Source organism: Berghia stephanieae, chromosome 6 (genome assembly GCF_034508935.2).
Source record: "Berghia stephanieae isolate SIO BIC M18660-M18661 chromosome 6, UCSD_Bste_1.3, whole genome shotgun sequence".
In the NCBI taxonomy this organism is placed as follows: Eukaryota; Metazoa; Mollusca; class Gastropoda; order Nudibranchia; family Aeolidiidae; genus Berghia; species Berghia stephanieae.
Genome location: NC_088365.1, coordinates 38,983,874 through 39,007,911, shown reverse-complemented (window position 1 = coordinate 39,007,911; position 24,038 = coordinate 38,983,874). Strand labels below are relative to the sequence as shown.

Sequence of the window (24,038 nt, the reverse complement as noted above, 5' to 3'; positions counted from 1 at the left end):
ATGCTCTTCAGCGGACACCAGACACCGTAATTCTCTGTCCTATTTAAAGCCTCTTTGAAGACAGAGTATTTACTTACAGTTTTCTGTGAGTGATTTTGTTGAATGATATATATATGAACTCATGTGCATATATGTATAAGCGCTTCCTAGCACTTTTGGTGGAAAGGGTCGCTATAGAAATTACGCATTATTATTATTATTATTATTATTATTATTATTATTATTATTATATTATTATTATTATTATTATTATTATTATTATTATTATTATTATTATTAATTATTATTATTATTATTATTATTATTATTATTTATTATTATTATTATTATATTATTATTATTATTATATTATAATAATACTACCACTACCACTACAACTACCACTACCACTACAACTACTACCACTATCATTCGAAGAGACATTGTAGAAAAAAGTCATATTTCTAAATATTATATTTACTTTCTGTCTCATAATCACAGACACACACACACACACATACAATCACACACACACACACACACACACACACACACACACACACACACACACAATAACTCGTGCGTGAAAAAATGATATTTAAGTTATTGGAAATGGGTTCTTTGCATAAACCATTGATTTCAGAAGAAAATATTTTAATTTCCTCTGTCGTAAAATTTGTTTCAAGGTCGTAAATTTGACTCTGAAATTTTCTGGACATCCTGTGTTGAAAGTTTTAAAGGAAGGAGCATTATTTTGATTAACAAATAAAGTTTTATAATTGCTTATGCTTACAATATAAAGTCGTCCCCTTTTGATGTAATGACTGGCTAAGGGAGTCTTGGGTTAGATCCCCAGTTAAGAAAAGCTGGGTTTTTCTGGTGATTTCTTTCATGCATTATCTAGCTCTTGTGTCATTCACACATTTTTAGATTCTAATTTTCCACTTGTGATCATGTTTTGGTTTTCTAAAGAGAAGTTCTTACTCCTTATTCTATTTGCAAAATTTTGGTGTGAAAATAAGATATATTAATTTCCATAGGTGTTGACGAGCTGTTCAGACATACTGATTCTGTAGATTTGCTCAGCGGAGAAACAAGGTAAGCAGTTTTCATTCAGCTTATTTTACAATCTATCAACACATTTTTTAAAAATGCTGTCATGGGATTTAAAGGATTATTTATGAGAATTCTATCACAAGTTTAGTAATTAGTTTATCTAATTTTCTGTCGCGCTAAATGGACAGTGTAATGACAGCATACATGCATACATATATAAACAGACAAGGACATGTGCTAACCACAATGTTGGTATTGCCTGCGAGTCATCAATCATGTGAAGTGTGTTGTCTTTTATTTTCACTCAGTTTGATTTTGTCTTACTATGTAGATCAGATTGTTGTAATTGGTTTTGCTTCTTTTGCACTACATTGGTGACCCTGACACTTAGGAAATAGAAAGTTATAATTCACAATAGAAGTAAGCCAAAGTAGCAATTAAAATCCCTTCTTTTTTTACTTGAATTAATCAAGCAGGGGCTGACTTTTCTCTTTCCGACTAGTCAACAAGTACTACCATGTTGTGTCAGTTCTCGACAATGCTAAAGAGCTCGTTCTATCTTAACGAGCCTGCTGATAACAGGAAAAAACTCAATTATTAAGAACTTTCTTATTTCTGTATATGGTCTATAAGACAATGAGAGAGCAGCTGCATCTACAGGTTTAGATGACATGAAGCCATCTGAACTGATGGACAAAATGCTGGTGCTGATTGGATCTCATAAACCCTGCTTTCTTTTCAAGTGTCTCTTCATGCAACACCTGATCATGTCTGTAGCCCACTGGCTAACGGTTCTGCTACTGGCTACAGTGCACTAACACAGGAAGCAGTGCAAAATTTCTTTGCTGGGACCTACATTTTCTGCCAATGGACCAATATAATACACATCTGCTGTCTCATCTAAACCCACAGCAGCTTCATCACGGCCAAATTGCTTTTTTATCATGTTTGGCAAGAGAGCAAAAAAGTGCACTTCACCTCGTCACTTTCAACCAACATTCGACCAAGGAAATGGAGGATAATTTCATTAGTAACGTCTGCTGTTCTCTCCCTGAACGCTCATTAGTTTGTTTTCTTGTTGACACAAATGTCCAAGGTATGTGTTGAAACAAACAGGAGTTCACAGAGAAAAACTGAATGCTGCTAATAATGACCGAACTATGTTGTTCCTTTTATCACAACCAATGTACAATGTCCACTTCTTGGTGCAGATTTCCTGTGTCTTCTGAATTTTGTTGTGGGCTTACGAGATCAATTCTGTTCATAAGTTCATAAGTTCTTTGCTCTGTTAACCAAGTCTCTTTTAATCACTCACTCAATTCCATGACCGGATGGTCGTTGGGGGGGACTTGCGTGAAGCAGAAGTTACAGTCTTCCTCCATGCCTACCTGTTGCTAGCCCTATGTAGCAGCTCTGGAACATACATCTCTGTCCATTCTTTTATATTGTCCAGCCACATCTTCCTTTGGCGCCCTCTTCTGCACTGGCCTTCGACTGTGCCCTGTAGGACTGTCCTGCTCAGGCTATCGTGTCGAGTATGGTGTCCCAACCAAGACAGTTTTCTGCGCTTCACAGTCACTATAAGAGGTTCTTGTGGGCCTGCCCACGCTTCTATTTCTTCCAGGACGTCTTCGTTTGTGCAATGCTCCGTATATGACACGGGTAGCAGTCTTCTATAGCACTTACTTTCAAACGCCCTTATGCGCCGTTGTGCATCCATTGTAAGTGTCCAGGCTTCTCATCCATACAACAAGGTTGACAACACCAGTGATTTATACAGTTTGACCTTTACATTAAGACTCATGCTACTTTTCCAAATCTGTGTTAACTGAGGTATCACTGATGTTGCCATTGCAATTCTCTTTCGAATTTCAATTGTGCTAGTCCCATCTTTGCTTAGTGTCACAGCTAGATATTTGAATGGCGTGACCTCTTTTAGTTTTTCATTTCCCACTGTGATGCTTTCTGCGTTGCTGTTCACCAAGATTTGTGATTTTTCGGTACTTATTTCCTTTCCGTATTGCGATGCACTTCAGCTAGGCAGTCTGTTAAGTCTTGTAGTTCTGGTTCCGTGCCTGCCGGTAGGTCAATATTGTCTTAAATTAGACAAAGGGCGGCCGATGGATATCGAGGTGTGGTAACCCTCCAGCACATCTTGCATGATGCTTTCAAGGAATATATTGAATAGCATCGGAGATAATATGCAGCCCTGTCTGACTCCTACAGTAGTGTTGAAAGGAGTTACTAATTTGTCATTTACCAGGACTGTGCTGTTTGACCTGCCATACAATGCTATTGTCTAGATGAGCCCTATCTTCAGATATCTTTTAATGACCTTGCCCAAATATTCATTAGTGCCAACTCATGTAGGAAAATCTTTAATGATTTTTCCAGAAATCTTCTGCTTCCCACCTTTTCCTCTATAAATACTTAACACAACATACTTATCAACTGCTAGTCATCCACTGTTTGGTGACTGACGTTTAGACCTAACAAAGGTTAAAAGTGCAGAATATGAGTATGAGTTTGGATAAATGGGTACTGTCTGATCTAATAACCCATGGGTATCACCCTTCCTTTGGTCAGATATCCAGTGGCGGATTGAGACCTTTCCGAGACTTTCAATGCCTCAGTGATCAAGCAACTCCTGACTGGTACCCCATTCTCCATTACTTTTGCTACAAATTTTGCAGGAAAGACCATATTCTCTAAACAGTTTAGTTCATGGCTATCACCAAATCCCCATTTCAATGGAAGCTGTGCTAAAGACAGTCGTTATCAAACCACTCTGTGGTATACATTTTCTTCGGAATGCCTTTTGGGTTTTAAAATGCAGCACAAACATTCTAGTGACTTAGGATTCCATAGTTCATGATCTCTCCTGAACATCAGTAGACATCCATGATTGAGTTTTTTTGAGCTTTTATTTAGCGCAATATCCACTAAACATGCTGAAAGCGCTTTACAAGAGGTACCTGACCAACAGCAACACTTAACATGTAGGATGGGACATGACACCTGCTAGGCGATATTGCAATTTTTAACGACCAGGTACTTGTTTTACACTGGAGTACTGTGAGAGAATGTGAGTAAAGAGCCTTTTCCCAAGGACTCAACTATGCACTGAGGAGGCTCGAACCCAGGACCTTCCAATCCAAAAGCGAGAGTATGACCACTAGACCACATAGCCGCACAAATGATATCCTCATTACAGGCCCTATGGAAAAGGAACACTTGGATGATTAAGGTCTGCAAATGCTTGAAGAATTTAGGTTTGGTTGTACATCTCTATAGGTGTCAACCAAGATGTCAAAAGTAATAGCTATAACTGAAGACAAGCAGAAAAACGTCGGGCATTCGAGACAATTCTTTGCCTTAAACAAGGAACTGCTGAGATGACTGACGCAACCAATTCTCCCATCATTAATGATCGGGCAGATTTACCAACTCGCTTTGGTCAATATTTTAAAGAAAAGACTGATACCATCAGGAAAGAACTCTCACATTAATCGATCTAAACATATGACAAGTTTTATGGTGATTTTTTCAAAGATCACTGAAGCTGACTTTGCGTGACTGCATTACGTCGTCTCCAACTAAAAGTTGTGATCTGGACCCACTAAATACTCCTATGCTAAAAAAATGCATTGATGTAATTTTAACACCATTTACATGTATTGCAATCAGGTGCGGTACTAGACATTTATAAAGTGGCTCATGTCAAACACCTTTTAAAAAAAAACCTGGTCTAGATAAAGAGAACTTAAAAAACTATCGCCCTGTCTCTAAACTTCTTTTTCTCTCTAAAATTTTGGAAAAGCTTGTTTTGAAACAATTACTGTCTCATCTTAAAAAAATTGTCGTGAAGAAAAATTTAGGCAACATCATTCGATGGAATCAGCACATGTTAGGGTTGTTATTGATCTTCTCTCTGGTATAGCCAATGGTTCGTGTTCTTTGCTGAATTTGCTTGACCTATCTTCCGCTTATGACACGATCAATCACAATCTTCTCCTCAAATGTCTTGAAATTTCGTATGACGTGTCTGGTACAGCGCTTGATTGGTTTAGGTCATGTTTGTTTAATCATAAACAGATTATTACAGTGGATGAATATAGATCTGAGGAAATTATTCTTGATTTCGGGGTGCCCCAGGGTTCAGACCTTGGACCGGTTCTTTTTGTTCTGTTTGTTGGCCCTCTGTCTAGAATCATCAGAAGTTTCGGTCTGTCATACCATCAATACGCTGATGATACGCAGTTGTATTGCGTCTCCAATACGAAATTTGCAAGGAGTATCAGACATTAGTAAGGCATGTATCCAAAGTGTTAGGAAATGGATGAATGATAACAGACTGATACTGAATGATGATAAGACAAAGATGCTGTATTTGGGGAACAGGAAGTAGAAAATTAAATCAGATTTGAATCTGGGGGATGCTTCCATTCAAATTGTTGACAAAGTGAATAACCTCGGCATATTTTTAGACTTTTGACTGTCGATGGAGCATCAGGTTAATAAGTTGATTAGATCTCTCTTTTTCCAACTAAAAGAGATTGCTTCCATTCGATTGTTCATATCTGAGGATGTGACTAGTGACTAAACACCTGATTGTGTCCCTCATGCTATCGAAATTGGATTATTGTAATGCTCTGTTGTTTGGCATTTCGCAGCATAATCTGAGACGTCTTCAGATTGTCCAGAACAGTTCTGCCAGACTGGTATTCATGAAGTAGTCCTTCAGAGCCATTTGGCCCATGGAGCCGAAGTTTATCCCGGTTTCTATAGTGTGAAACGGACAATAGCAATTGCTTGCTATCATTTGGATAGGATGCTAGTCTGTCGCAAAGTACTTTCCGCCAAATCTAACAGGTCCATTCACTGCTGGATGGACAGGGGAGTCAGGTGAAAAAAATCTCGACTGCACCCGGGATCGATCTCAGTCCCTTTGCGTGTGAAGCAAGTGCTCTACCAACTGAGCCTATGGAACCCCCAGTATTCATGAAGGGTAGGTGTGATTCTGCCAGACCTGCATTGGCTGCCTGTTGAGAAAAGGGTTGAATTCCAAACTTGCATTTCAGTATTGTTATCTTGAAAGTACTGCCCCATCCTACCTTTTGGAACTAATTGAAATATATTCAAAACCCCACCCCTTACATTCGGCCAGTGATTCCACCAAACTAGTTGTCCTTCGATTGCGCAAAAACGCTTTTTTCATTTTGGGCCCTCTGTTTGGAATGCCTTATGCCTTACTACAGAGCATTAGTGAAAAAAGAATCTTTATTTTATTATTTTGTGGTTGACATTTCAAGGAAATGTAATAATGTCTTTTCCTACTATTTCACTGGACCAGACACCATAGCGATTTCAAATGCATACTCTTTTTCAGTAGTGAAAATGATCTTCTTAATGTCATCAGTATCAAACTGATTAAATAATGCACCTTGTCTTGCATTTCGCTTTGACTTTATCCATTTTCCTACTAGAATGCCCTCTTGTGGTCAAAGCTTCAAATCTGTTTTGAGTATTTGTCTTAACGAAAAATCACTGATATCAAGCGCAGATACCATATGCAAAAGCTAAAAATAGAGATGCCAGTTTGGAAACTTTTGACATCTTGATTTTTAAACGACTTTGTCACAATAGGCGCAGTTCTTTTAATCAGTTGAGGAATTTTAACACAATGTAGCAATGACTATGACAAATGTTTTTTTCTCTTTTTGAGGAAAAATTTTGTCTAAAATCAAAGCCCTATCTCCACTGAGTAAAAATGTTTTTGAATTTTGAAAATCCATTCATAAATAAACAAGTTATGCAGTTTCAAAGGTGTCATTTATTTGGATGACCCGCAAAGAGGAAAAAAACGCGAAAATATGGGACGCTTTTTCAGCATTTTTTTCGACCTTTGGTTGTATCTTGCGTAATAAGTGGATTAAAAGATTGAAACTTGAAGAGCAAATTAGGATGGTGTTTTGTAAGATACTGGAAAAGTACTCGTCATATTCATATGAAATTTTACAACCAAAAAGAAGAAATGTTCATGTATTACCTTGTCAGCGACAAAACCTCCACGCCCGGTAGTTTTAGAAATATTTTACTCCAAAGAGTAAAAATCTATTTTTAACGGTCTTCTGGTAATCGTACGAGTTTTGTCGCTTGACATAATCTAAAATTACCTTTTTTCTAACTGTGAGCCAACTTTCAGTCATATTCATCGATAAACAGCGTCGTAATTAATTTTTTAAAATAGCATATATGAAACGGCTTCGTCCCATATTTTGACGCGAATTCGGGCACTTCGTGAGCGAAAAAGAGGCCCAAAGATTTGTGTGGGATAGTCAGGCCTGCCAACCATCCCGGATTTTCCGGGATTATCCCGGATTTAAGCCACCATCCCGGAATCCCGGAATTGAGCTTATAATCCCGGAATGTCGAAATTTTTTATTTTTTAAATTTTTTTTTATTTTTTTATTTTTTTGCGAATTTTTTTTTTATTTGGTCACTGACCACAAAAACGAGTTTTTTTCAATTTGTTCATGTGACTTAGTATGGTTTGATCCTGACCTCCTCGTATATTGTACATACAGTTTATTTCTAGTTTTGGTGAGTACAATTTTATTTTTTCGACATTTTCCTTATATCCCTGATTGGGATGAAAAATCCCTGATTTTGCTCCTCAAAATCCCTGATTGGCATAATCACATGTTGGCAGGTCTGTATGATAGTCCTTGCTACACAATGCCGACCACAAAATAAGACAAAAAGCTGTGTTTCATGGTTTTTGAAATACACTTTTGAATCCAATCAACCTTATCCATTTTTGAATCAAAATTTGCTCCAACTTCCTGTTTTATGCTTTGTGTGTAGTTTGGAGCATAAAATTTGTGCTTTTGATTTGCTTTTCTTGTTTTCTTTGAAAATTTGTTTGCTGTGTTGTGATAAGTATAAAAATGGAGGATAGTCCATCTGGGCCCCCTCCTAGACGTTTTGTATCTGATAAAGCTCGTGTAATGCTAAGTTTGTGGCTTTCAAATCAAACTGATGATGATAAATGTTCATGTCCAAGTGAGAGTTTATAGTGATGGTAAAATTAGTGGAGATAATTATCAAAGTGATAGTAGCATGAGGAGACAAGTGGGTGTGGCCTTGAAGCAGTTTCTGGCACAAGTGTTGTTGGAAAGGGTGACAAAGGAAAAAGACCTTTAAAAAATATAGTTGGTGGCCCAAAAGTGAAAATAATTAGATGGGATAATGTTAATAATTAAGAAAAGGGAGGTCGTGGTGTGTTGGGAATGAACAATGGAGGGACATGCAATGACTGGATTGAGGTGACTAAAGCAAGGTTCAACTGACAACTTTCGTTTTGTTTGGTATAGCTGTTCAGACATTAAAGACTCACGAGTACAACCTGGGCATAGCCAAATGGATTATTTACTATCCTTACTCCAGACATTTTAGACGCTCTTCTAGGCAATACCAATTCCTATGCAGATTAATTGATCTGACAAAAACCTAATGCTGGCAGATACTCCATGTTTCATAAGTTTCAACCAGTCACAAGACCTGAGCTACTCAAGTTCTTTCCTGTGCTGATTGCCATTGGATCTCAGGGAAGGTATAATGAAAATGTTGCTGCTTGAAGCTCAAAGGAAAAAAATTACTAGTAATGAAATGTAAGCTTCATTTTCTTGAATGTTGACAGATAATGTGGATGTTTTGGGTTTCCCCTATATCAACAAAACATGATGAATGAAAGAAACACTAAAGACGAATGAGAAGCGTGAGAATGGCGTAGTTAAGGTAAATAAACAATAACATTGTTACTGTTTATTTACCTTAACTATGTCATTCTCATATTTTTCATTCGTCTTTAAGGATAGTATAAAAAGCTACTTCTGTACCCCTATAAGCGCCCCACCTAGATACTCTCTGTGGTATGGTCAAATGTTTGCCCAGACACAATTTGAAGCTATATAGCACACCATTCTTCATCTGGTGGTGAAAATGCAGAATTGCAAGGGAAGGTCAAACCATTTCTGGAACGTTTCACTGAAGCATTCCAAAGGGTATTTTACCCAAATAAAAATGTGTCAATAGATGAAATGGTGATAGGTACAATGGCAGGTGGAAAAACAAGCAATTTCAAGCCAGCAAACCATCAAAATATCACATCAAATCATTTGGACTCTGCAACAACAAAACTGGGTCCATGTACATCTCTATCTACTATGGTGCCGAAACCAGTTACCACTCAGACTCAGACCCTAATGACACACATGCAGAAAAGGTCGTTGAAAAATTACTTGCACTACTTGAAAAGGGTCACCACATTTATGCAGACAAATTCTGCCCTAACCAACAAAAGGACAGTATCTCTCAAAAAATCATAAAATCACTTTTTTCACTTAATCGACACTCTAGGACATAGGAAAGCTTACAAAGTTGTCAGAATGATCATATTTCAAGTATTTTTGAATTAGAGGCGATTAAAAATTTTGCTTGAAACAGTATCCTATTTAAGCCCCATCTTTAACCAACAAAAGGGGGGGAAAGGGGTTATTACTCGCATTATTTGACTTATTAAGTCACACAGTAAATACAATAATTTGGTGTTGAAACATTTTGTGTTGACAAGTTTGGAACAGCAATAACAAGAAATTTTGCAAATAATAATGTTTCCCTCAGAAAAAATATATGTCGTTCATATGTATGTAAATTGCTACTTTATTCTAGCGAAAAGCCATGAGCAGACTCTTTACGAAATAAAAGTTTGCCATGAAAAGAAATATCTTATGTCACCGCCTTTCCCCGTCTATGCTATACGACCAGCCAAAACCTTTGTCATCCCTATCATCTGTAAATTCAAAATGATATATATCATCTCGACAAATTACACGATTGTGTCTCATTGAAAGAAAAGGTTGATTTTTTTTTTTGTCTAATAGAAATCTGCTGATAACTGCAATTTTACATATATTTATTGTTCATACTTATATATTTCTTCTACAATTGAAATAAAATCTTTTAAATCTTTAACATTTTAAGACAAATTCTATTTAATGGCCCGTTAGTATTGTTATCGATATTTTGCCGAGTCTTGATTTAAAGTAATCAATGAAAAGTTTAACATTGGCTAATAAATTCATTCAATCGAGAATCTGACAGATAATTCTCGTTCTGCTATCCACAGTTGTGACAATAAATGTTATCATTATAATTTGGCTACCTCATGACGTCAGATGACCTGGTGATATCTATGATATAGCTATAATATTATTATTAAGTAAATCTTTGAATCACGAAATTCAACAAGACGTTGAGTCGAGATTGGCGAGACTGACCAATGAAATTACCTGTGGGTGGTATAAAAAACACAAAGGTTGAAAATGAAAAACCAATGTGCACGACACAAAGGGACAGACTTGTATTGTCGAAGGATGATTCGATAGGTTTACCCTATTGTGTTCAGATTCTGTTTCTGTTAGATGCTGAGTTCCCTAAATGGCCATGTCAATCATGTAACATCTTTAGATGATCTCATCCTACTCTTTGATATCTATAGCTGCGTTTTCGAGTCCGATTGTCAATCATGACAAAATCCCGCCCACAAACTTTTCATAAGTCCATCATCAGTTTCAAACTTTTTGCTCTTGAGATGTCAAAACTTTCTCAGAGCAAATTATTGGTTCTTGATAGATGATGCTGGCTCTTGACCTTTCACCATTACTTACAGCTTTACACTGATTGGTTGCTGTGACTGCTTACAGCAGCTATAATGTTTCTACGACAGGTAGAGCTTTTCTCGACGACTGTCTGACCGTTGCGTCACCTTAAATCAGATTTCAAACAAAGTACATCACCGATCTTGTCTCATAGATAATGAAAAATGATACAGGAATTGAGAAAATCGGACAAGAAATAAATAAGGTACCAAAATAAACTAACAAGGACAAAATCAACTTTCAATATAATATTTTAAAACTGTTGTTTCCCAACCGATTTTTATGATTCAAAGACTAATGTTCTCCTTCTTAATAGTTGATTTCAACAGTGTGGTTTTTATATTCCCCACTATGATATTTATTACTTTCAGTTTTTACACAATACACTGACTCAGAAAGGTGTCAAGTATTATGCATGATTATAACGTAATACTTTGACGGCCATGTCTTCGTTTTGGACGGTGTTTGTGACTGGTGAGAGATGTTGAGAAGCTTGACTCGTGTGAGATGTTTGTCAATCGAGTTAGTCGTATTTTGCTTTATTTTCAACATAGATACTGTTCCAAATTGAAAACGAAAGCGATATTTCGGATAGCCTTAACCACAAATGTACAGTATGTAAGGCGACGTAACAGATACTGTGCTTTTCGTGAAAACAGACGAGGTATTTGCATTGTGATTAACTATGGATGAACAGTATGTGAGACGGGCGTATAAGATACTGTCCTTTTGTTGGTTATAGGTAGAGTTATTTGCATGGCTTTAACCAAGAAAGAACAGTATCTCAAAATATTATGCAACATATTACGTCAATGAAATCGCCGACTAACAGAAAAACGCAATTTATCATTAGCTATTATTTAATGTTAGATGCCTTCCACTATGTATGAGAATTAAAGAGTTATGAATGAAAAACTAAATATGTCGATTGCAGTAAAACTGGTTGGATCTGGGTCAGCCCAGATACTGTCCTTTTGTTGGTTAGGGCAGAATTCTATACGTCAGTTCCCCCTCCTGGAGTCATTCAGAAAAAATCGCACCATTACCCAAGGACTAACGATATCAGAAGAAAAAACTTTCCCCTGCATTTAAAATCTCTGTTCCTTCAACACAATGAGATTAAATGGTACAAAATAGAAGATGGCACTTATCTTGTTTTTGCTTTCCGAGACCCAGGCAAAGAAATTTGTAACAATGGTATTATCAAATGCAACTGTTAAAAGAACGCCGCTTACATCCATATGCGGAACAGTCGACAAACCGTCAATGATCTGCAATTATAATCAATACATGAATGGGTGTGACCGAACTGATCAGCAGTTGAAATAGTATTGCATTCACAAAAGGAAGAGTCATGAGTGGTCGAAGAAAATAGTCTAGACTTCTGGAAATTTGCCAACAGGGACAGTCACATGAACAAACCTTCGTTCAAGCAGTTCAAGGACAAAGTGATTGAACAATTGAGAAGAGCTGCTTTTCAGACCACATAAGTTCCTGTCCAAAGTACAAAAATGTTGAAAGTAACTGACAATCCTGTTGTGCAAGTGGCTGTGTGTACACATTTCAAGAAAGGTGTGAGAATAAGGACCAGAAATGTTTGTACAGTGTGTTAAGGAAAACCACACTTGTGCAAAGGAAACTGCTTCAAGATCTGTCATACAGCTCAGCACTATAGAAAGTAAAAGACATTAGAAACCTGTAAATAAACATTTTTCGGTAAAAAAAAAACATTTTTTTTTCGTTTTGGGTCACATTCTTTTTTTTTTTCTTCTTCATTTTATGGCCAATTTTGAGTCAAATGTTTATTTTCTTAAGCGGGTTATGCAGTGTATGAAAAAAACTATTCATAAAATGGATTACCTATGAATTTGGATTAATAGCTGCCTCACTGATAAGTTGGGTTTTTCATATTAAATTATAATAAAAACCAATACGCATCCTGCAATGACACATACACAAACACACTCATACACAAATCCGTTCAAAAGTTAATATAAATGCATTCATCAATATCTCCTCTTTAATTTGATATATAATACTAGACAATTTATTTCAAAGTTATTGTTTGCACAGCTTTTTTGCTGAGGGTGGGCAATGACTCCGATCTCATATCAAAACCGTCGTTGTCTGAATGCGTAAAACTGTCTGGTAGGAAAAGAGTTAATTAAACATGCCAAGTATTATCTTAAGATCATGTTATTTTGCCTGCACATTTAAAAATGTTTCTGATTTCTGCTTTAAATTTAAACAGTGTCATACTTTTTTTTTCTCGCATCCTATATATAATGATAGTGATGACTGAGGAAATATGTCATGTAAACATATTCCTGTAATTTTTAGTCCATTTAATGATAATGATAATCAGCTATTTATTGATGGAGATAAGATCATAGTGTGACCACAAAACAAAAAATGCTAAATTTTTGTAAAAGAACAGATTACACCACCATAAAGAAAGAAAAAAAAAACTTACTTATGCTCAATTCAATTGTTGGACTCAAAGAAAGGTAAACAAGCTATCCAAGAAATGATCTTTAATTTAATAACTTGGGTTGCATTAATAATCGATTACTTCAATTTCAATGAGACAAAGAGGATTACTCCTTTGTAGTATGTTGCCAGGGGCTTTCTCTCATGAGAATAATCGTCTATAGTGTTGAATCATTTAGATGTCTTGTCATATTAATTGTGTTGTATCATTTTCTTCACAGTTCTGTTTCATCCTGGGGTGCCAGTGCCTCTGGTTTGGGGAAAGACTCGGTGGCCAGTGGTCCACAGGTATGAAAATATCACTGTTCATTTGAATTTGATGATTGGTTGTAATGAATTAAAAATATTTTATTATTATTTATTTTTCTTGTGGACAGTTTTTAAAATGTTTTGTTTTTTCTGTTTTGCTTTTTGTGTGTATATATTTTTTTCCATTTGTTGAATTTTATACTCTTTTAAGTTCTACAAAATTGTTTATTGTTTTTTAAATTTTTTTATAAGACCTAGAAACTTAGCAGGAAATTGCTGACGTACTGTTGTGAAAGTTAAAAAAATTATGCAGTTTAATATCCAGTTATTATCAAATGACATCACAGATAGAAGTTATTTACCCTTTTATAGAACTACCAGAAATCAATTAGGCGTTGTAAAGTTTTGAAAAAAAAAAGAAAGAAAACAGGCATTTTCTTGTTCTCATCTCAAGACAATAAATCAATGGGCTGTTAACTAAAATATCGCTTGCTATGAGGCTGTATTATTATTTTGATACTTAAATGAATGGTTGATGATTGAAAATAATAGGTTTTTGTCTGGTTTTTAAATTCCCAATAGTCTCCTACCTCAGCTAACAACAGTTTTGTGAGTGAAGCAAGTGTTGGAGAGGAATACAATGATTTACTAACAAGGATTGCCTCCCTTCAACAAGATAAATGGGCCTTAGAGGAAAAGGTAATTGAACTGTGTTTTCAGTCCACCAGGAAATAAAAATATTTAAAAAGGACCAAATATCGTCGATACTTACCTTAATCTGTCCCCGCGGAAAATTGGAAATGAAAACCCAAAAAATTGCACCCAAAATTCAAAAAATTGCATGCAAAATATGCAAAAATTGCAAGGAAAAATTGCAAATTTAAGACATTGTTTTCAGTAAACAGCGCACAATAATTTATTCTTGCTTTAATTCTATGACAAGCACAGTCCACAAATTTTAATTGGTATGTATTATACAGTATTGTGTCCATAAATTACATTAAATTACATTGATATTGCCATGGCATACTCAGAAAAGAAATATTATGGCCAGGTTTCTACAGGGGATGGCACCAGGAGATTTTGAAAAAAACCCAAAAAAACAACACTTTTACACAAATGCATGGATTCCTAACATTTATGTGGTAGAGAATCTCATAGATTTTAAAAAATATTATTATTATTATTTTTATTATTATTATTATTATTTTATTATTATTATTATTATTATTATTATTATTATTATTATTATTATTATTATTATTATTATTATTAGTATAATTAATATCATTATTATTAAAATTATTATTGCTATTATTATTATCATTATATTTCCAAGTACATCTATACATCATAATAATACAGTGGAACTCGGGAATAACGAGGTAGAGGGGACCGACCATAAAAACTTTCTATTTCCAAGTTACATGAATCTATGTTTATGGTAGTATATTTTATAGACCCAATGAATATTCATATGGCCTTGCCCGAGAGAGAAAGCGTCCCTGCACATGCGCAATCACTTAAAAAGTGAACCTTGCAAAGCAATCATCGTGTTTTTAATTCTCTTGGATTTAAAATTAATTACCTACTTATATTGATGCAATAGTTATTGAAAATATATTATTTTGTGCTTAAATTATCATGTGATGATTCGTGGATTATGATTTTGTTCTTCAATTATTAAGATATTAAGTGGATTGTTATCGATTTCATTTTATCGTGCGTGATTTCGCGCTTGCACTTATTAATTAAGACAATGGCGTCGGACGCCCCACTGACCCAATTCCTTAACAGGACGGCGTGTAACAATAACAATGAAACCAAAAATAACAGTGATGACGGTGAAAATAGGAGTGATGTGTCGAGTAAGACTGAAGGTAGGAAGAAGGGCGAGCCTTCCAAAGTAAAGAGAAGTAAAAAATCAGATAATGGTGGCGACGGCGAACTTTCAGAAATTAAACAACAACTGAATAAACTCATGGCGATCATTCCGGTTGTCACGGAGTTAAAAAATGCATACGATAAGGAGATGACAGAATGTGACACGCTGAATGACTACGAAACAATTAACAATGTTAATGATGGACAAGAAGACGAGTGTCAGAAGCACAAACGTCTTCATCGATCTCCTATTTTAAAGACGTATCAGGTACAAAGGAAATTGAAGGGCCTCTAATTAACGAGGACCTAGCAAAGGGAATTAATAATATCCTGTGCAACGGAATGCAAATATCGGATAGGGACCAACTATTTCAAAAATATATAAAACCTACAAATTGTGGCAGAATGGAGACTCTTACTTGTAATCCAGAAATTTTTAAGATGGTCCAAAAAGAAACTAGACAAACTGACTCGAGTATTCAAAAAATACAAACAACACTCATGAAAAGCTTATGCGCCATGACGATGTGTTTCGAAAAACTGACCAAAATAAATATAGATTCAGTTTGTCAACAGGATATAGACTCCATCACTAATTCCTGTGCAGATTCCGTGGCGTTATTAGCAGACGGATCACACAGCCTGGATTTACATAGACGACAGAATTTTAAATCTGAAGTAAAATTGGAATTCTCGTCATTGTGTTCTGAGCAGTATCCATGCGAGGACTCTCTTTTTGGAAAACAATTGACAGAGAAAGTCAAAGATGTCTCGGAAACCCTGAAAGTTTCTCAAAGAGTCAATCGTGTCAAACCATACCAAAGACATCAAAACAAGCCGTTCTTTTTAAAGAAAAGGTTATCTTTTTTAGACGGGAAAAACCCTGTGTGCAACAACAGGGGAAAACATTACAAAAACAACAACAACAACAACAACAAATACCAGAACTTCAGCAACAAAACTCGACAACAGGGTCGTCGCAACAAACCATATTAAATGTAAGTGAAGGAAACGATTTAGCTTTAGGTGGTCGAACAAGGCATTTTATTCATAATTGGGAAAAAATCACAGAAGACAAAATAATTTTACAATGTGTCAAAGACTGTAAAATCCAATTCATTTCTCCACCAATTCAAAATAAAATTCCCCATCAATTGAAATTTAATGCACAGGAAACCGTAGCATTAAGGGCTATAATTGGAGAATTATTGAAACAAGAAGTAATTGAGGAAAGCACTGTTGAAGAGGGAGATTACATGAATAATATTTTCTTAAGAGAGAAAAGATCGAATAACAACAAATACAGACCCATTCTTAATCTCAAATGCTTGAATAAAAATTTTGTTAAATTTACTCACTTCAAGATGGAGGGACTAACTACGTGCCTTAATCTCATGCAACAAAATTGCTACATGGCATGTATTGATATATCCAATGCTTTTCATAGCATTCCAATGCACCCCGATTTTACTAAATACTTAAAATTTATGTTTGAGGGTCGAGTTTATAAATATATGGTTTTGCCTCAGGGGTTTCGAGATAGCCCAAGACTGTTTACCAAAATTTTAAAACCAGTGTTAGGTTTTTTGAGACAAAGAGGTTTTTTGTCTAGTGTGTACATTGATGATTTCTATCTACAAGGCTCTAATCATAAAGCATGTCAGGAAAACGTTATAATTACGAAGCAACTTCTGACTTCGTTAGGTTTTGAACTCTCTGATAAATCTATATATGAACCTACGCAAAAGCTATTACATTTAGGTTTCATTCTAGATTCGACACTGATGAAAATAAGTTTAGGTGAGGATAAAAGAAATCATATCATCCAGATGTCAACGAATGTGATGAGTCATACCTCCCTTACAGTAAGGGAATTAGCAAGATTAATTGGAGTCTTTGTGGCTAGTTTCCCAGCGGTTGAATATGGCCCGCTATATTATAGAGAACTGGAAATGCTTAAAATCAAATCATTAGAGACAAATTATAATTTTAATAACTTAACCACTCTTAATGAAGAATGTGTACAAGAAATACAATGGTGGATTAAAGAGGGAGTTTATAGTGGGAAAATGATTTCTCATGGTAATGCAGATTTCACTGTTCAAACAGACGCATCTAGTTATGCATGGGGGGCAGTTTTCAATGATAGAAATAAACACGGCATGTGGACAGAAGAGGAGTCTAAACTCCACATAAATGTTCTCGAAATCAAAGCAGGGTTGTTGGGTATTCAGTCCCTATGTGATTTTAAGAATTGTCATATACAGATCCAAATGGATAATCAGACTGCCGTTTCATACATTAATAATCTTGGGGGTACACACTCTAGACTTGTTAACTATTATACTAAACAAATCATCTTGTGGTGTAAAGAAAGAGGAATCTGGTTGTCTGCTTATCATATAGCTGGAAAATCAAATATAGCTGATTCACACAGTAGGAAAGTTAGAATTCATACAGAATGGAAATTACACCCAGAAGTTTTTGATAGGTTATGTGAGAAATTTGGATGCCCTGAAATAGATCTGTTTGCTTCTCGTGCAAACAGACAATTACCTATATATATGTCGTTCTATCCCGATCCTGAAGCCTGCGCCATTAACTCATTTCAACATAAATGGGATACTTACGGATATATCTTCCCACCATTTAATCTTATCTCCAGGATTCTCATGAAAATCCAAGAAGACCAAAGTACAAAGATATTGATGGTCGTGCCACATTGGACAATAGCTCCTTGGTATCCAAAACTTATGGAAATGATGTGCCTTCCTCCTCTTTTTCTGAAGAAAGCCAAAAATGTGTTAATTTTACCATCAAACCACTCAGCAGTACATCCATTATACCCAAAACTCCAACTGATGGCATGTGTCTTATCAGGAACAATTTCAAAAGACAAGGGTTGTCCCGACGAGTTGTCAAGACTTTAATGAAAGGCTGGAGACCAAATACTGTTAAACAATACAATGTTTACCTTAAGAAATGGATTGAATTTTGTTCTGATAAACAGTGGGATGTCGAGGAATATAGTGTTTCACACTGTCTAGAGTTTTTATTACACCTTTCTAAAAAAGGACTTTGTTATAGTGCAGTTAATACTGCTCGTTCTGCATTATCTTGCATTTTCGACCAACCTTCCATCGGAGATGATAACAAAATAAAACGTTTGATGAGAAGTATTTTCTTGGCTCACCCAAGCAAACCAAGATACACCAAAATTTGGGACGTTTCAATATTGTTAAATTTTTTGGAAAAATGCTCACCTTGTAAGGAATTAACTTTACAAATGCTCACTTTCAAATTAGTCACATTATGTGCCTTAGTCACTGGACAAAGATGCCAAACCATTCACTCGTTAAATTTAGAAGAGTGTCATATTACACAAACTCGGGCCATCTTTCATGTTTCTAAATTATTGCAACATAATACCTCGAAAAAATAAGGAAAATTCCATAGTATTACCGGGATACGCATCTAATAAACGATTATGTGTTGTAACATATTTGCGAGAATATATGAAACGAACTAAACCGTTTAGAAATTCATCTCAACTGTTTTTGAGTTATGCATGTCCCCATAAACCGGTGACTAAGGAATCCATCGGTCGATGGATAAAATTGACTCTTATGAAGTCGGGAATAAATACAAAAATATTCAAAGCACGCAGCACCAGGGCTGCGAGCACGTCAGCTATTACTAAAGATGTAGATATGTCTGTCATACTTAAGGCAGCAGCATGGTCTGGTCAGAAGATGTTTGCTAAATTCTACAATAAACCAATTGTAAAAGATGATGGGACTGCATTTGGGAAAGCAGTGTTACGGAAAGCACGTTGATGTGAGTAATTTATCCTTATTATGAACATAATTATCAGTGTCTGGATTTAACAACAGGCTGATAATGAAAACACCAATGACCAATTACAGTAATTTTTACTGAAATCATAATATGGCACCTTGTTACTCAGTGTCTGGCGGAATCACAGACTGAGTTATATTTAATACCTCATTGACAATCTATGCAGTGTCTGGCTTAGGACACAGGCTGCAAATAGATTAACATGATTAACCTGTGTCTGAATTTAGTCACAGAGTTATGAATGTATATCATAACTATCTATGCAGTGTCTGGCTTAGGACACAGGCTGCAATAGTTTTGAAAAACTTTTTACATACTGAATGAAAGTAGATATGGAACCTCATGGCTTAGGACATCGTTCCTTTTATCATAGGTTTTAACGTTTTAATATAGCATAATGAAAGAATATGCTTATAATCGTGTATGTCCGTTTATATATTGGATCGCTGCAATAGCTGTTACGGCTTTAAAGTCTCGGGCAAGGCCATATGAAAATTCATTTGGTCTATAAAATTAGAAAATTAAACGAGACCTACCTGTAAGTTGAAGTTTGATTGGAATTTTATAGACCCAAGAATATTCTTAGGCCTTGACCGCCCTTCCCAATTTTATCCCACCCCATGAATGTATACATCGTTGTGCAAAATTGCAAATCAATTTGAGGTCTTTTTAAATTAGATAATTGATGGTAACAGCTATTGTAGCCTATTAGCTTTAAATAGTGATTGCGCATGTGCAGGGACGCTTTCTCTCTCGGTCAAGGCCTAAGAATATTCTTGGGTCTATAAAATTCCAATCAAACTTCAACTTACAGGTAAGTCTCGTTTAATTTTCTAATTAAACACCCATAATAAAAAAAATAAAATAAATAAATAAATAAATTTAAAAAAAAAAAAAAAAAAAAATATATATGTGTATATATATATATATATATATATATATATATATATATATATATATATATATATATATATATATATATATATATATATATAATATATTATATAATAGATTGATGTTAGCAATAAAATTATTATTAAATAGCTTCTTTAATAGTTTTGTGTGACGGTGGCAGTAGTATATTCCTATGTTTAGCATTATATGATTATATGTGACTCCAGAACATGGAAAATTGCAAAAAATTGCGGCAATTGTCAAAATTGCGAAAAATCGCGGCCGCGTTGCGGCCGCAAGCGCCGCGATTTCCTGGAGGGACAGCTTAATCAGTATTGACCACATTGATACTGAGCCTATTATAGGTTAGGCATCATAAAAAATGGACAGGCATAAAATTTATGGCAATTTGACGGCTTAATAATATCATTTACAGCGTTTTATTTACTCTCGGAAAGTCTTGATGAGAGTTGCTCGAAATCAGGAGCCTGAGATTCTTACCGTGGCTGTTAGATAGCCATTGGCCTGACCGATTTGGCCAAAATAAGAGAGAATAATGTTTCTATAATTAATTTAAATTTAACATTTATATCTATTTTTCCCAGTCCGTTAGAATTTTTGTGATTATCAAAACCAATGATTTTTTCAAAGGAGATCAGAGTTTTGGTATTTTTTGCCCAAGTAAGGTTCTATTTAGCCACTTTTCACATCGATCACTGGCCTCGAGCCCGCCTGTGCCTCCCACCCCGGGCAGTCTTGACTTTGTCGTCTTCCAACGTCTTTTTCTTTCACAATCATTCCTAGTCCTTTGGCTTGTAGAGCTAGTCTATTGTTCATTGTCTATCATGTCTTGTAAAACTAGATTTTTTTTTTATTGGTATCCCATATTTTCCTTTCTACTAGCCCTATCTCTCTCTCTCTCTCTCTCTCTCTCTCTCTCTCTCTCTCTCTCTCTCTCTCTCTCTCTCTCTCTCTCTCTCTCTCTCTCTCTCTCTCTCTCTCTCTCTCTCTCTCTCTCTCTCTCTCTCTCTCTCTCTCTCTCTCTCTCTCTCTCTCTCTCTTTCTCTCTCTCTCTCTCTCGCTCTCTCTCAAGACCCTAACTATAAAGTTGTTCTGTTAACTTTTTTGTTTTCTGTTTGTTCGTTTTTCTCCTGGCTTGTTACGTACAAGGAATACACAAGGCAATAAATTTTGAGGTCTCGTTCTAAATTAAAATAATAATATTAAAAGTGAGTAAAAGTAAATAACTAAAAAAAAAGTGAAATGTGGTTCAAACTTCCTCAAGTCACCAGGAATGGTGTCAACGTGTTGAAGTTGAAAATTAAGAATTTTTTGACTGGTATCCCATTTCTTCCTTTCTACTAGCCCTATTACTAGCCCTATCTATCTCTCTCTCTGTCTCTAATCTCTCCCACCCCCATCCCCACCCTCTCTCTCTCTCTTCCTCTCTCTCTCTCTCTCTCTTTCTCTCTCTCTCTCTCTCTCTCTCTCTCTCTCTCTCTCTCTCTCTCTCTCTCTCTCTCTCTCTCTCTCTCTCTCTCTCTCTCTCCCTCCCTCTCTCTGATGATCCCTCAAACATATCCAAGGCCCTATAACTAAAAAGTTGTTCTCTTAACATTTTTTTGTTTTGTTTTCTTTCTTTTTAAAAATTAAAAAAATAAATTTTGTTTGTTTGTTTTTGTGTCGATTTTCTCCCGACTCGTATTGTTACATACAAGGAATGCACAATTTTGACGTCTTACTATGTTCTAAATCAAAATTATAATATTTAAAGTGAGTAAAAGTAAATAAATATAAAATATAAAAAATGTTAAATGTCGTTCAAACTTCTCAAGTCACTAGGAATGGTGTCAACGTGTTGAAGTTGAAAATTAAGAATTTGTTTGCCAAGGGAGTACAAAAAAATAAATAAATAAATGAAAAAAAAAACAGAAAGAAAGAAAGAAAATAGTATGCCTAGAAAGGAGCTTGAACACCTAACCCACCCTACCCCGGTTACAGTTATGCTGTGCTAAATCAGCCGGCCACCTCGCCTTCTTGCACTCAGTCAAACAGTTCAGCCCGTATAATTATAATCTCTTCTGGTGGACTGAATACACAGCTGTGTATTCAGTCCACTGGTGGACTGAAAACACAGTTCCAACAGTAATATTAGTCAGACTACTATGAAAATTTCGTAAAATTACGAAGTTTGGGCTCCAATTTCAGAATTTCATGAGCATTTCTAAGTTATTAAAACTTATTGAAAATGAAAGTTGATGGTATCATTTTAAAGATTTTGAAGTGTAATTTAAACATTCTGAGGGTAAATTATTGTTGATCAACAAAGTAAACTATAGTGACTACTCTTTTTATCTCCTAAAAACTAAGAATTTTAAATTTTTCAATAAGGCAGGTCTACTATATTAGCATGTCACAGGCCTGTAAATTTTCTGACAATTGTTGGATTTCTGACAGTACGATTTTACTCAATATATTGTGTTAAGTGCTGACATTAAAAAAAAATTAAGTTAAAAGTAAAAATAAAATTCGTAAATTAAAAAAACAGAACCAACAAAAAATAAAATAAAAGAGTTTTATTTCATGCCTCGAAAAAAATCTTTTTTTTTTCCGTTTCGAATTCTACTGATTGGAAAAGGATCCAAGACAACGTTGATATGTATATCATCCAAAGGTGTATGGAGCTGGATGAACGTGAGTTCATTGATATTCTGGGTATTTAGGAGTATGCTATACCATTTTTTCTGCATCATCTGCAAGGTTGAGACTATCATTCTGGGGTGAATGCAGAGGTGTTTGAAGACTGGATAAAGAACCGTTTGCTGCCTTTCATCAAAGCACTCAGCCTTATTGCATTGGACAACGCTACAATTCTGTGGCCCATGATCACCTCAATGCTCCAACTTCGGCAACTATAAAAACTGATATGATTTCATGGCTCCAATCAGACGGCACTATATATTCTATTTGTCAAAGGCTCAACTATACTCAAAAAGAAACAAACCAGAACCAGTTTTCAAAGCAGTCTGTCTAATCAATGAGTTTTGACACGAGGTTGCACGACTTTCCCCATATCACTGTGAGCGCAATCCAATCGAGCTCATTTGGACCCAAGTAAAGGGAAAGATGAGAGGGTGGAACACCAAATTTACTCTCACTGACGAGCAATAAATGATATGACAAGGGAAGACTGGGAAAAGGCGTGCTCCAACCATAGCGAACTGGAGGAAAATTAGATTTCATTGGTTAGAGTGATGCCATGAAATCTTTCCGTTTCATTTCTCCTTTTCCTCATCTTCATCACTAGACTGTGATGATTGATGTATCCAGTATGTCTTTGTTGTTGTTGGTGGGGTTGTTGTAGATGTTGTTATTGCTGAACACATAGACATATTTATGTGGAAATAATGTATCATAAATTGATGAATTTCTACTTTTGACCAGTTTACATTAAATTTATGTAATCCTCTTTGGCAAAAACACGAACTATTTCTATAAATTTTGCAATCAAAAAGATGTTGAAAGTGCGTTATGTTCACTTTCATTTGTATTCATCAGTAAGGTGTATTGATAGTAATAAAATGTAGATGTCTGATAGTTAAGGATTGCCATTCGTTCCTTCATAATCAGATTACTGAGTGTATATTGTTTAAGTTTCAATTAACCGTACTTTCCATTTTAACGAATTCCTTCAAAATGGATAAGCGGAAAAGTCATAATTTTGATACTGTAAATCATCTGTGAGTTGCGATCCTTACCAGTTATCTATTTTGATACAACTGTTATAAGCGAAATCCTTTCCTATTGTTTTACAATTAATGTAAAAATATTTTTTTATTAAGACAAATTGATTCAGAGGTTCATACAAACTTGCATTGAGGGGCAGCTGAGAAGAAGAAGAAAAAC

The 24,038-nt window shown here is 35.4% G+C and overlaps 1 protein-coding gene across 3 annotated transcripts in view; it reads left to right on the top strand.

Annotated features, from left to right (window-relative positions):
- Positions 1 to 24,038, top strand: part of LOC144975007 (GRIP1-associated protein 1-like) — a 210,945-nt gene that overhangs the window by 164,368 nt on the left and 22,539 nt on the right. For all 3 annotated transcript variants that reach the window (XM_078918652.1, XM_078918654.1, XM_078918651.1), the window contains 3 exons: positions 1,020 to 1,077; positions 13,469 to 13,535; positions 14,079 to 14,195. In XM_078918652.1, the coding sequence (XP_078774778.1) occupies positions 1,020 to 1,077; positions 13,469 to 13,535; positions 14,079 to 14,195 (242 nt within the window). The remainder of the gene's footprint in view (positions 1 to 1,019; positions 1,078 to 13,468; positions 13,536 to 14,078; positions 14,196 to 24,038) is intronic.